This window comes from Cicer arietinum, chromosome 5 (assembly GCF_000331145.2).
Source record: "Cicer arietinum cultivar CDC Frontier isolate Library 1 chromosome 5, Cicar.CDCFrontier_v2.0, whole genome shotgun sequence".
NCBI classification, from domain to species: Eukaryota; Viridiplantae; Streptophyta; class Magnoliopsida; order Fabales; family Fabaceae; genus Cicer; species Cicer arietinum.
In genome coordinates this window covers 43,184,674-43,200,327 of record NC_021164.2, presented here as the reverse complement: position 1 = coordinate 43,200,327, position 15,654 = coordinate 43,184,674, and the positions used below count along the sequence as shown (strand labels likewise).

The 15,654-nt window shown below is 30.3% G+C and overlaps 1 protein-coding gene across 4 annotated transcripts in view; it reads left to right on the top strand.

Moving 5' to 3' along the window:
* LOC101493589 (5-formyltetrahydrofolate cyclo-ligase, mitochondrial) overlaps positions 1 to 2,130 on the top strand; it is an 11,390-nt gene extending 9,260 nt beyond the window's left edge. For 2 of the 4 annotated variants that reach the window (XM_027331961.2, XM_012712800.3), the window contains 3 exons: positions 1,301 to 1,371; positions 1,458 to 1,584; positions 1,704 to 2,130. In XM_027331961.2, the coding sequence (XP_027187762.1) occupies positions 1,301 to 1,371; positions 1,458 to 1,584; positions 1,704 to 1,743 (238 nt within the window). In that variant the 3' untranslated portion in view covers positions 1,744 to 2,130. The remainder of the gene's footprint in view (positions 1 to 1,300; positions 1,372 to 1,457; positions 1,585 to 1,703) is intronic. The other 2 variants (XM_004489914.4, XM_004489915.4) reach the window with 2 other exon arrangements.
* Positions 2,131 to 15,654: the final 13,524 nt, after the last annotated feature.

Below are 15,654 nucleotides of genomic sequence, written 5' to 3'. Positions count from 1 at the left end.
ATATTATATTATATTATATTATATATATAGAGGGGGCATATCTAGTGAGAATAATATTTTTATGTGAGATTGATAGAAATTTATATTAGCCTTTGGATTAAATTACACGGCTGAGATTAGAAGATGAATTTAAAATGTCATGTGCCTCTTCTGTCAGCCATTCACACATTCACGTTCTCTGAAAACAAATACCAACATATATTGTTTCATCTTCCGTTGTGAAACACACAATGAGTTAGAGATGAAAACTTTCATCGTCAAAGGTGAGAAGTTCTCAACTCTTTCTTCTTCTCTTTTCCTTATTCTGTCTTTAGGGTCTTGGGGTGTAAAGTTTTCGAATGGTTATTTGCTTTCTAGTTTTTTTTTCTTCCAATTCTAGGATTGATGGTGTGCTGGTTCACATTTAGGCTTACAATAGATAAGATTGATAGAACATTGTTTTACAAAAAGTTAATTCTCAATTACAATAAAAAGTTAAATTGCCAACTCAAATTGATATCCATTTCAAATAGTTGATTGCTAATTTAATAAAATATGATCTTTTAAAGATCTGCACCTATTCAATATGAATTACTTATATATCACATATTTGCAACAAGCATTAGACAAATGTCAAAAAATTGAACAAAATAAAAATGAAAAAAAGAATGGAGAAAGCTGCTATTGGGAGGTCAAAAATCATTCTTCACAAAGGTGGTAATCAGGCTTTGCTTCGAGATGAAGATGAAAAAGCTTTTTTAAAGTATTTTAGAGAAAATAGACCAAAAAGTGAAGCACATGACTCACTTAAAAGATCTTTTAATCTTAGCTATGTAATATATTCTAAAGACTTATACGAGTTTCTCTCGCTCTCACATAAAGACTTCATTCTCATTAGATATGCCCTCTAGATATAGATATAGATGGGCTTGGTGAGCTAAATTCATGTTTGCCAAAAGATTAAAATAGTGACTATTTCACAAACTATTATGATTGACTTTTGATGCTTCACTTCTTATATACCCTGAAATGAAAGAATTATACTGCAGAAGGGATAATTGATAATTCCCTTTGTGAAAATATTACTTCTCTATACACTTGAATACCAGGTTATTCGAGGAACCTAGGATCTCCCTAACACCTTTCAATTGACAAAAGTGATTTGTCTAACAATATTCTCCTATTTTTTACTTTTTTTGGAAAAACATACAATATTCTCCTATTAATAGACTATCTTCTAACTAACTACCTTTAATACAAGGTCGTATTATTCTATCATCATCCAAGGATTTATTAACAATTAATATCTCCCCTTCCGCAGTTACTACGATACCTTTCTAAAAAATTACCAGGACCTTGCAGCGTCACGGAATTGGAAGCAGCCCTTGCTTGGTATGCATTTCTTCCTTCTAGTCAATATATTTTTGGTTGAATAGAACCTACAAAATGCATCACAATTGCACGGATTGGATTTGCAGTTGCACTGTCATATTCGCAACAAATACTGGATGAAGGAGTAATACCAATTACTTCAACTGATGTTCCAGTTGATGCTCTTGTATCTCCAGAAGGTGTAGTTCCCATCAGTTCTGCTGCCTTCAACAGGTATCACTGAACATATTCATTTACTTCAGTGACCCTTAGGACACTGTTTAACAACACCCTTCATTTTATTTTGCTTTATTGAATTATGTCAATTATTTATTATTATTACTTTAATCAAGTAAAAAAAAAATACAGAATGGATCTCTAAGCTGCACTTAAAGCCGATGCTGAACACTTTCAATGGATGATGTATTATTTATCTTCTATAAAATTTTGTGGTTTCTTAAGTATTCAGTGCTAATGGAGGGGTCTGATCGAGGGGCTTTGTGTAACAAGGAAAAAGGGTACCCAAATCATTAAATGAAACTGGACTGGGTCATTGCATTCAGTCTTGATTAAGTGGAAGTTTCATTACTTTTTGGTCATTGATATTAATTCAGTATGTTTATGTAATGTTTGAACTGTGAAGTTTGTGCTTACTTTTCTTAAGGTATATGTGTCCTTCAGCTGGAATTGTTATCAAGTTTATAGTTAATTTTTCAGTATGAAATTATTGTGCTAACTAATGTTTTTTAATGTCAATTTTTCTAGATTTAAAACTTCAAATACTGTGTCCTTGTTTCCTGTACTCTCAAATTTAGTTTTGTAGTGGAAATAGACGTAGAGTTAAATGCCATTACCGAATAAGGTTTTGCAAAAATGTGGACCATTTAAAAAGCAGTTATGAGTTTGTTATGTATGAAAAATGGCTTTGCTTGTAGCTGCTGATTTTAACTAGTTGGCAAATAAGTCTGGTTTGGTTTATTTTTGTTATAGACAAATGTTAGTAAATTAATGGTTATGTTAATTTTTGAGGTTTGAACTCTAGACCTCCTTTAAAATTCTTTTGATGTCTCTTAACTCACTAATCGATGATATTACCTTTTTCGCTTGTCGATGGTAATTGGTAAGACCAACAGACTTCTATATCTTAGTTTACCTCAAATTGAGGCTAGATTAAATAATTTTTATAAATAAATACTGCCAATTTCGTTTAAGAAGTTTATTTAACTAAAAATGTAATATTAAATGTCACGAGTAAAACCTTTTTGTCCTACAAGATGGGCTTATTTAAGTAAATAAAAAATAATGTCATTATTATATTAAACTTCTATTGTGTTAAGTTTTCAACAAAAAAAAATTATATATTTGCTAACTTTTTCTATAGTGTAAGCAAACTAGTTTCTATCCATTTTTAATGCATTTAAAGGTATTATTATTTAATAGAATTTAAATTGGATGTCATTATATTGAGTCAAAAATATTTGGATGTCATAAAATTATATTATCTAAAATGTAATATTAGATATTAAAATAAAATTTTATTAATTTATTAACCAGTCAATTATTTGAAGATATGTTAAATTTTTCAAATGAAGATGTTAATGTGAAATATGTCTTTAAGTTAACTTACAAGTCAATAATTATATTAGACTTTGAAAAAGGCGATGCCAGATCTAAAATTAATTAGTTTAAAAGTAATCCTATAATAGATATCATGTTAGGTCTAAACTATTTTCACTTTATTCATATTGTTTACATCTGAATTTTTTTCCCTTAAATTATATTAGTGTTTTTACCCGTACGGGAAAAATTATAAGGGGATATATGATATTTTTTATTAGTTTTAAATAATTTTCAGCCACTAGAGATATTAGTGGATTGTATCGCGGATTAAGTTGTTCTCTTGAAAATATTTCATGACACTGTCCAAAATTGTACAAGGCAGACTATCAATTACGATGTCCCCAAGATAAAACAACTTAGCTACAACTGTATTGGTATTTTATTGCACCATAAAAAATCATTTTAGAATTACACGCTCAATATGACCATTCTAAAATATGGTAGTTAAAACCACACATAAATAGAAAGGATTACGACACAAAAACCACTCTAAAACCGAAAGAACAATGGTATTAGGACCACTAAAAAAATCGAAGAGACTACGGCATAAAAACTGCTCTAAAACAAAAAAGATAGTGTTATTAGGACAACTAAAAAATAAAATAAAATCAAAGGGACTACGAGACACACTCTAAAACCAAAAGGACAATGGTATTAGAACCACTAAAAAAAATCAAAGGGATATAAAGAAAGGGGGGAAGTGACTCAAAAGTGCATCGAGCAGAAGAGAGATAAGAGAGAAAGTTAAGAATTACATCTAACTTAGATGTTTTTTCACAAAAGTTTGATAATATTTATGTAGTGGGGAAAAAATTCCACATATGTAAACTATCTAATGTGAGACTTTAATATTTATAGAGTTGAAAATTACTCAATGTATGAAAGCTTTTCAATGTGGGACTTTAACAATTTTTAAATTCACAAACTAACATACTCTATGTTCCAACAGTCTCTTACTTGAATTAATTTTTTTTTTTTAAAGTAGCATAAAATGCTTCTATAAGATTATGCATAAACAAAGATGTCTTATGACTTGAACCTTAGCATAGTAAGTAAGATTCAAATTCAACAAGAGTGACTCGTAGTCTTGAACTCTATCTTTGATATCAACACAACATTTTCATTAGGTGTATGCTCAAAAGCTTGTGCATTAATGGCCCTACACATCTATCCGAGTATAGTGAACAATGAACATTCAAGGAATTCTGCCTGAAAATACTATAGGAAGTGGTCCCACTTCCATATTAACATAAGTGAGTATATCAACCAACTCACTTCTTCACTAGCGATTTCTAGTGCTATCATTTCAAACCCATATTGGATTGAGCCAATATTGTCTATTGCTTCGATTTCCAAGATACAATTCTACCAGTTATGCTAAATATACAACCATTGGTTGCTTTGGAGTCATATGATAAAGTGTTTCAATCAATATCATTGTATCTTTCAAGGAAGACATGAAATATTTGATAATGTAATATGAGACTCATGGTTCTTTTAAGGTATCTTAGACTATCTCAATATCATGTCAATGCTCCATACTAGGTCTACTTGTAAACCTACATAATAGTCCCACAATGGAGGCAGTGTTGGGTCTAATAAAATTAATAGCATACTTGAGGCTGCTAATGAAGCTCGCATATTCAATTTGTCTAACACCTTCACCAGTGTTTTTGAAAAGTTTCACACTTGTATCATATGGTGTGCAAGCAGATTTACATTCAAAATATTTGTATTTCTTTAAGATATTTTCAACATAGTGAGACTGATCCAAAGAAATTCCTTTTTCTGACCTAGTAATCTTGATTCCAAGGATTACACCCGCTTCTCCGAGGTCTTTCATATCAAAGTTGTTACACAACAATGATTCGACCAAATATGAGCAAGTCGTCTACATAGAGACATATGAGAGGCATATGAGAGTGCAAAGGACATTTAAGAGATTGTTTGGACCAAATATGAGCAAGTCATCCACATACCATTGTTTAAGAGCTCCTTTAAGAATATAAAAAAAACTTATCTAACTTACATACCGTGTTTTCTTGTACATGAATCACAAACCTTCAGGCTGTTCCTTACAAATTTCTTCTCCCAAGTCACCATTTAAAGAAGCAGTCTTAGCATCCGTTTGGTGTATCACCAAGTTATGAATAGCATCAAGTGAAATGAATATCTTAATGGATGTAATTCTAGTGCCCAATGAAAAAGTATTGAAGAGATCTACATTTTCTCTTTGTCTAAATCCTTTGGCTACAAGGCGAACTTTGTTTTTATCAACAATTACATTGGATTTAGTTTCTTTTCCAAGATCCATTTACAACCTATCATTTTGCAACCAAGAGGTAAGTCTACTAAATGTCAGGTCTTGTTAGACTCTAGAGAATCCATCTTATTGTTTATAGCTTCTTGCCATAGATATGCATGCAAAGACGACAAAGCTTCTTGAATATTTGAAGGATCCTCTTCTAAAGTACAGGCCGTATAATCGGGTCCATAATCTTTAGTATCTTTGGCTCTCTTACTTCTTCAAGGTTCTTTTTCGTATTGTTTGTTGCTTTTAGTGTTCTTGATGACAAGAACTTGACTTGCTTTGATGCCCCCACTATTTCTCGATTTGAAAGGGAATCTATTTTCACAAAAGTCACAATCATTTGACTCTAAGATCACTTTAGCATTTAGGTCATAAAACCTTTATGCTTTGTTGTTTACTGCATACCCAATGAATAAATATTCATAGACTCTACTACCAAGCTTAACTCGCCTGGGATCGGGGATTCTGACATAAGCCAGACAACCCTAAGTTCAAAAATAAGATAACTTCGATTATATTTTCTTCAAAATCTCATAAGGAGGTGTTTTGTTTTTAGATTTAGGAACTCTATTCAAAGCAAAACAAACAGTCAATAAAAATTTCCCCCACTAATGAGATGCAACACTAAAGTTAAGCATGATAACAACTAGTTCCATAAGAGTTCTATTCTTTCTTTCAGCTTTTCCATTTATTTCAAGCAAATATGATGCAATTTTTTATTATAATTCCTTGCAGTTTATAAAAATCATTAAACAAACTAGAATCTTATTATGTTCCTCGATCACTATGAAACCTCTTAATCTTTCTACCAAATTGATTCTCAATTTCAGTTACAAAGATCCTTAACATGTCAAGTGCCTCACTTTTATTTTTGATTAGATATACAAAAGTATAGTCAACACAATCGTCAATGAAAGTGATAAAATAATGTTTTCCATTTCTTATTAAAGTCCCATCAAGTTCACGTATATCAAAGTGTATTAAATCTAAATGCTCACATTCTCTAACTACTAATTTATTTGAACTCTTTGTTATTTTAGTTTGACTACAAAAATCATCTTTTTCAAAATCATTTAAGGATAACTTTGGAATTAAACCTTAGTATTTAAATGATACTTTTGTTCACATTACTGAGTCTATCATACCGAATATTAAAATCACATAACATGTAAGTAAAAAGAGACATTTTATTAATTTCAGCATTTAACTTAAACATACCATCAATGGCTACCATTTCTCAACAAAAATATTATTTTTAGAAATAACGTACAAACATGTCCTTATAGATTGGGTAAACCCTGCCTTATTCATAAGAAAACTAGCAACAAGAATCTTTCTTATCTCAAGAGGTGGGTTATCAAACTCTCTGAAGAAAATTCTTTTGTTTTATGCTTGAGAGAATTTTTGAAATCCTTCCAAAAAACGCTCTAAAACCGAAATGACAATGGTATTAGGACTACTAAAAAAATCGAAAAGACTACGACACGAAAACTACTCTAAAATCGAAAGTACAGTGATATTAGACCACTAAAAAAAAATTCGAAGAGACCATGACACAAAAACCTCTCTAAAACCGAAAGGACAATAGTATTATGACCACTAAAAAAAATCAAAGGGATAGAGAGATTAAAAAGAGAAATAATGTTCACAAGAGTTTAATACTCTTTATATAGTGGTAGAAGTAATCCCACATATATAAACTATTCAGTGTGGCAGTATTTATAAAGTTGAGAACTATTAAATGTATAAAAACTTTTTAATGTGGATTTTAAATTTTTTAAAATTCACACACTAATGTACTCTCTTTATTCCAACATAAGATAGAAGAAAAAAAAAATTTGATAGCACGTATGTCACTGACATCAATGAGCAAGGTATTGAGAAACATTAACCAGAAAAGGATCAACAAATATTGTTATACTCATTTGTTTAAGGCCGTATATGTTTATTTCTTGATAACCCAAAATCATAATCAATCAAATATAAATATAAGAAAATCCATTGCCAATGCATTTACAATATCAACCTTGCTTAATTTTCTGCCACCTCACCTTAAACAAAATTATTTTAGACAATTTGTTTGAATATCAATTTATTTTTTGTGTAATACATTTGTTCATTGATCAAAAGTTTAGAATCTCATTATTCTACTACTTACCCTTCACATGTGTAAAACAAAAATTCAAAAATCAAGGGTTATTTACTAAAACTGTAAAAGTTTCGCAAAATATGACCTACCACAAACGTTTTTAAGACACTTATCTACTCTTTTCTCAAATTTCTCTCACACACTTCCTTTATTTCCTGTTTTCACTCTTTCTTTTTTGCTCTCTCCCTTTTAGGCGTGGACAACAAATCCAAACCGGTCTAAAATCGCCCGATCTAAAATCGCCCGATTCGCGTGGCCCGTGTGCAAATGGGAGAGTGAAATCAGGCCAATGGGTTTGACATAAAAAGTCAACAAATTCATACGATTATGGGCGAACGGGTGCATTTGAAATATTACGAGTCGTCGATAACGGAATCCGCCCGAACCAAAAATATACTACTATAGTGTGATACTAATATAGGCCATCTTACTCCACACATCTGATCTAAATCCATTACAAATGAGAGGAGACCAAAATACAGACCCAAAATATTTGTTTCCACTATAAATACCATTGATACAATCCAACCTAACAAACCTTACCCGCCAAATCCAATGAGAATACCATCTTCGTCCTTTCTTCTTCCTCTCAAACATTAGTCTTCCAATATAAGAATATTTTGATCTCATCATCCATTCTCAGATCTCATATTGATTAACCCTCTGTTTTATTATTTTCCTCTTTATCTTATATCATAATCGTAAATGGAGAGATTGAGTATAATAAACATGGAAGAAAACTCAAAGTCACTAATAACAAGTATTCTTAAAATGTTATGATTTTTTGTTAGAATCTTTTCTTAATTTATGTTTGGGATTTCTATTTCTTAACGTGTGATTTGACTAACACGTGTTTTCATTTTATGAAGCCATGGATCGTAACATACTTTTTAATTTATGTTTGGGGTTTCTTAACTTATGAAGCCATGGATCGTAACATACTTTTTTTTGTTAGGATATTTTTAATTTATGTTTGGGGTTTCTATTTCTTACCTTGTGATTTGACTAACATGTGATTTGTTGAAAACTCAAAGTTAGAGAATCTCATATAAGAAGAACAAGGTTAGAGCTTTATGTATTTTTTATTTCATTATATATATATATATATATATATCAAATGAACCTAAAAATAATCATATGTTTGTTTTTTATCTGATTAAACTAAATTACTATATATTATATTTTTGATTTGTTACCATACTGTTTTCTATTCATTTTAATAGTTTGCATGTGAAGAATTATCTTGTTTTTATTATTTCTTAGGCTAAATTACATTCGTGGTCCCTTAACTTAATTTCAGGTAACGTTTTAGTCCCTTATCTTTTTTTTTTCTTCCCGATGTAGTCCTTAATTTATTCCTAATAATATCAAATAAAGTATGAAAATATGAGTTTATTTGAAGATTTGTGTTACGGATTTGATGAAATTTGTATTATATTGAAGAATATAATTAATTTTATGAGTTTTGATTGAATTTTTTTTTTGAATTTTTGTTTTAAAACGGATAACGTTGTTGAAATTTTAAAACATAAAATATCAAATTGTCATTTAAAATTAAAATAAAGGACTAAGTCGGGGAAAAAAAATAAATGACTAAAACGTTACCTGAAATTAAGTTAAGGGACCACGGATGTAATTTAGCCTATTTCTTAAATAAGTTTACATTTGTTTTTTTTTTTGCAAAGATTCATCTTTTCTCTCGATCATTGAATCAAAACTTTCGTCTTTACAAATCTTCCATTTAGAGCTTCCATTTGTACAAATCTTCCATCTTTAAAATTTTCATTTCTTTTTCTCCGAAATTCTCTCTCACTCCATTTTCTTTTAACATTCAAATTATCATTATTTTTGTCCAAATAATTTTCTTTCTTCCTACTCATTTTAAACCTTTCTCTTCTCTTTTTTCTTCTTATACTTCATTATTTCATTTTTTTTCTCACTCTTTCTATTTTTCATCTCATTTCCATCATTTTCCTCTTCCATCTTTTCAATTTATAATTTTTTTAATTTTATGTTTTATGCTTTTTTTTTTCCTTCCTTTTTTATACCTATTTTGTGTTCTTCTTTGAAAATTAACTTTTTTTTCTTCATTATTTTCATAGTTTTTCTTGATGGATTTCATTTGAAGTTTATCAAATGAGTTGTGCTTCACATTGTTTTGATAAAGAGAAGATGTGTAACATTTTGCATTGTTCGATCTTTTTAAAATTTAAGTTCTATAGTATTGTATTTTATTTTATTCCTAAAGATTATTATAATGTATGGCATTCTATTTCAGGATATTTGTTATTGCTATTTGAAATTTATTGAGTTTTACTTTTATTTGCATAAAGATAATCAAATATGGAGGCTCTTGTTGAGGAAATTAAGGATAGAATATTGAAGCAAAGACAAATTATTTTTTAAAAAACTATTAATAAAAGATCATCTTTCATGTAAAGAGATTATGTTCACTCCTTACTTTTTATTTATTTATTTTTTATTATTATTATTATTATTATTATTATTATTATTATTATTATTATTATTATTATTCATTAAATGCAAAAAAGTAACTAGGTCTATATATTTCTATATTACAAGCAAAATGACACTTATTTGATGGTTCTTTTCACTATACCAAATAGATACTAAGAGTGCACCACTCCATCATAATAGTAGCCTACTTGATGTTTTACTCTTTTGAGTATGTGTACTAGCCAAAGTGTATTTGTAGGGCTTGCTTTAAATTATGGCATGCAACTAATAATGATGACCAACTACGCTATATATGCATAGCCGATCAAAATAAATGCAAAGCGGTCGTGATTCACAGTTTTGATTAGTTGAGATTTCCATTAGTTGTAAGTACATTTAATGGTAGTGGTATAATGTCATAGTGCACTTGCCGAGATGTTGCATGTATTGTTTTTTGGTACGTGTGGTATTAAGATTTTGGCAGGCTTGATTCATTGGGAACTCACGTGAGAGGTTTTTTTTTCACAATACCTTCTTTTTGAAAAAAAAACACCAAAATACCCTCATCTGAAAAAAATATACCAAAATGTCCCATTTTTTTTTTCTTTACTTACAAGTCGCCATTTGGAATGGCGACTTCCTTAAGGAAGCCTAAGTTCCAAATGGCGACTTCCTACTTGATTTTTAAAAAAAGGGACATTTTGATATATTTTTTTCAAATGGGGATATTTTGGTGTTTTTTTTTCAAAAAGAGGGTACTAAAAAAAAAGACCCCACGTGAGATGCATGTGAGATAAGAAATATGGTTTAGCAATGATGTTTATAGAGTAACAGAGGATTGTCGGGCATATTTTGTGGATTGAAGTTATTTGATTAGGATAGATAGTAGATATTAATTATGCTTATTATCAAAATTCACTTATTATCAAAATCATCCATTGGACAAATGTTTGGGACTAAAATATTAGTCAAAATTGATATTTTTTTAACATAAAAATAAAAATGATTATAATACATTATAATTTTTTTACACTATAATTTTTAATGTTGTTTTATTAGAAATGAGTCACTAAAAAAGTCATTGAATCATATTTCAATTCATATACGAGACAAATGTTTTTTTTTTATTAATCAATAACCTAAATTTAATATTTTTTTATGTCTTCTCGATAAAAATAAAAATGAGAATATCTATAATATATTAATTATAACTTATTATAAAAATTATCTACTCGATAAATAATAATGTGTTAAATTTAATATATTTTTTTTGTTGGAGTTTGTTGGTGAAAATTGCTACAATACTTTAACAATGAAATTGTTGATAAAGATTGTATGTAGAGAATCCAAAAGCATGTTGTTATACTAGTTCGATTTGTCCCCACCAACCGGATACAAATGAGATGAACAACGGATTTTCTTTAGAGTGCTTTGGAAAACCTTGATATAATTTGCAATAATACACCAAGATAATACACCAATAATACACCATTACGATACGAAGCAATTGAGTGGATATATGTCTATAATGCAAGTATTATTCATATAAATTTTTACGATTTATTAATTTATTTTAATCATTATGTAACCGTGTTGGATTTGCGAATATTTTAGAAATATTTATAAAAGTGGAGACATAGGCACTTTGAGTGCATTCCTAGGATGAATAAATGAAGCTATAAATAGGGAAAACACACATATTTTGAGTACAAATAGATGCTAGATACTCTTGCACATGCAGATGTCACATTGAGACCATGTGAGAATCAAAAAGACGCCATTTCCTTTGACGATATCATGTCATACACTTCTCACCTCCGATTATGTAGTACAATAGTGATATATTTGTCAGAGAGGTGTTTGAGACAATTTGGGATACTATTTGAAGCAGATTTGGAGTGGATGAGATATATGAGCCCTTTCACTGAACTATATCATATGATACATCCAACTACATATCCATCAGACTGTTGGATACTTGGAGTGGTTCTATATGGTATCTCATCCACTTTTAGTGCGGACTGATGTTGTACCCCATGTTCCAGAGTTTGATGTCCCGACCACCGCTGTTGAAGCTTCTGGTTCACGACCATTTACCTTTCAACATGTGAGTGGCCTTATACAATGAGTAGGAAGTAAATGGGTCATAATCAAACCACAAACTATATATATAATTTTATAGAGCATTACATTTAGCGCACTGTATAGATAATTTTATAGAACATTACGTTTAGTGCCCGATGACACTAGTTATTTGTATTAAGAGTTTCAAATTGTTGTTACTATCTATTGTTTATTTCAAAATAAAAAAATATAATGAGACATAACAACATAACCTGACAATTACAGAAAATACAAGATGAAAACACATAACAACTAAGTGGATAATTAAAGACATAACATCGAAGTAGGAGGCATAAAAAATGCCTCGATAACACTGATAGATCTATGGAATGTAGTATCAAACTCGATTGGTCCTATGATTTGTCATGAGTAAATGTTGAGAACATCGTTTTCAAGTCATCATCATTTGCAAGATAAAAATGTTGTAGTGTATAAATCCATTTGGATCAATTGACGGACAATGATATTCAACATGAACCACATTCCTAGTATCACCATATTTGACTAATTCTTTTAGTTTTATTTTTAGATCTTCAAAGGAAATGCCTTCATTAGGGGTAGGAATAGGTCATGTTAGGCTAGGCTTTGAAAGGCCTGAGCCTGACCTACGATTAATTTTTTAGGCCTAAGTCTAGCCTACGGCCTATCATAGGCTATTTTTTCCGGCCTAGCCTGACATTTTTAAAAGTCTGGTCTGGCCTGGAAGCCTATTTAAAGCCTTATTCATATTAAAACATTTAAATGCTCTACTCTTACCAAATGATGCTCTCCACATACCAATATCAATGAACATATCTATATATATTAAACAAAAAATATTTTTTCTAACAATAATTTTTAAAAAATCTGAAACAAACATCCTTTAAACCCTAAAACATAATTTTTGGTTTCAAAAAATAGATTTTTTTTTCCTGAAAGAAATGCACCCATTATTACCTCTCAAAAAAATATGGAATGACTACTGATTGACTAATTGAATGGCTATCGAATATAGAACGATTACCAAATATGGAACGGCTACCGAATATGGAATGACTACTGAGTGGTTGCCTAATTGATAGAATTTAAAATATAAAATAATATTATTAATCTAATAATAAAAAATAACATTAATAAATAATAAAATATATATATGCCCGCTTGTCATGCCTAATAGGCTTATTTATAAGTCTGAGCCTGACATATTTGTAAAATACATGTTTTTATATGAAGACAAAGATCAACAAATATGATCAAAGCAACAAGCTCAAAAACAAGTTCAAATATCTTCATTGATAAAGCATTAAATCCAAACATATTAGATGTTTAATGTAAAGGTAAATGATACAACCAATACTTCAAATACATGAGAACCATTCATATTTACATATGCATATAAAGTATTTTCAAATGTCAAAATTACATTAACAAAGTCTTAAAACTAGTACAAAGGTATATTCGAATACAACATAGTGTATTCGAATACAACATAGTCGAATACAACACAAGTCAGTAGCTAAAACCTTTACATCTGTATTCGACTACGACCTACTGTAGTCGAATACAAAGTAAGTCAGTGGCAAAAATCACGAATTTGTATTCGACTACATGAAGGATGTATTCGAATACAAGGTGCAAATTTTGAATAAATCTAAACGTTACAAAGAGGTGTATTCGAATACATACATCCTGTATTCGAATACAATTGGAAGCAATACAACTTGGTTCAATGGCCTCGAATCTGAAGAGATGTTTATGGAGTATAAATACACCATAACTTCAGATCAAACAACACACAATCCTTGAATCAAACCTTGAACAACTTTGAACAAAATTCTGATTTTTTACAAAGTACTTGCATTTCATTTTCATATAATTCAGAAAGGTTCTCAAAGTACTTGAAGTATTATTGGATTGAAATCATTATACCTCTCTTATATCCTTATTCCAAATCATATTATATCACTTGTAAAAGAAAGTAGTACTTTCTTAAAGTAGCTTAATCTAAGATAGTGGTGTGCTATCTTAGAAAGTATTGTTAGAAGTTTGTAGCAGAAATCCCAGGGTGGGAATTGTACATTTTCTGACAATAAGTGGATTAATCTCTTGTGGTGTGCAAGAGGACTAGATGTACCCTTGGTCATAAGGGGAACCAGGATAATTCAATTGTGTTCTTTATTTTTCTACCATTTACCTTTTTACATACATCAATACTAAATAGAAAAATAATTCACTAAGTCTCTAAAAACCAGAAAATCTCCTAACACCTAATTCACCCCCCCCCCCCCTCTTAGGCGTACCTCTGTACTTACAATTGACATCAGAGCAGGTTCAAGTAACTTACTCCTCGATCATTACTCATGGCTTCCGCACAACCTGTTTTTAGAGACAGTGGCAGTAGTAACAAACCACCATGCTTCATTGGAGAACACTACGACTTTTGAAATATACGTATGCAAGCATATCTTGAAGCACAAGGAGACGACATATGGGATGGAGTTGAAAATGATCCTCACATTCCAACAACAGTCATCAACAACAAAGAAGATATAAAGATAAAAAATTCTTGGACTGATGATGATAAAAGAAAAGTGTTGTTCGATAACAAGGCTAAAAATATGCTACAATCAACACTTGGAATGGATGAATTTTTCCGTATATCCCACTTTAAAACAACCAAAGAAATATGGGATACGCTGGAAGTAACTCATGAAGGCACCATTGAAATAAAAAGAACTAAACTAAATACACTATCTCAAGAATACGAATTATTTCGAATGTTTCCCGGAGAATCTATCTTAGACTTACAGAAAATGTTCTCCCACTTAACCAACCATTTGTCGACTCTTGGAAAGACCTTCACCAATGTTGAACTAAATCTAAAAGTATTAAGATCGTTAACGAGGGCTTGGCAACCAAAGGTAACAACAATCTCCGAAAAGAAAAGTCTATCCAAAATGTCTCTTTCTGCATTATTTGGAAAACTCCAAGAACACGAAATCGAACTTGGAAGATTAGAACAAAATGAAAGTCAAGAAAAGAAGACCAAAAACATTGCTCTAAAGACCGAATCAAGAGAACAAACAAAAGACGAAAATTCAGATGAAGATGAAAATATTACGTTCCTTGTTAAGAAATTTGGTAAGTTTCTTAAAAATGACAGAACTTTCAAAAGGAAAAGTTTTAGGAAGAAAGATAATTCTACTTCAAATCAAAACTTCACTTGCTTTGAATGCGGAAAGGAAGGACATATCAAGGCAGATTGTCCAAACCTTATTAAGAAAAATGCCATAAAAAAGAAAGACTTCAAGAAGGCATACATAGCTTGGGAAGACAACAAAGTGAGTTCATCTTCAGAAACAAAAAGTGAAGAATGCGCTAATGTTGTATTGATGGCATCACATCAATCAGATGACGAAGAAGAGGTTAGTAACATAGACTCCCCTCATCATAATAAAACTAATAGTGAATTTATTATAGAATATAATGATGCTCAAAACGCCATCAAGGAACTACTTATTGAATGTAAAAATCTGTTCAAACTAGTGTCAACACAAAAGAGACAAATCTCAAGTCTTCAAGAAAAAGTTGACATTATGGAAAAGAATTCTGAAAAACTAAAACAGAATTTTACATGCAATAAATGTGATTCCCTCTCCTTCAA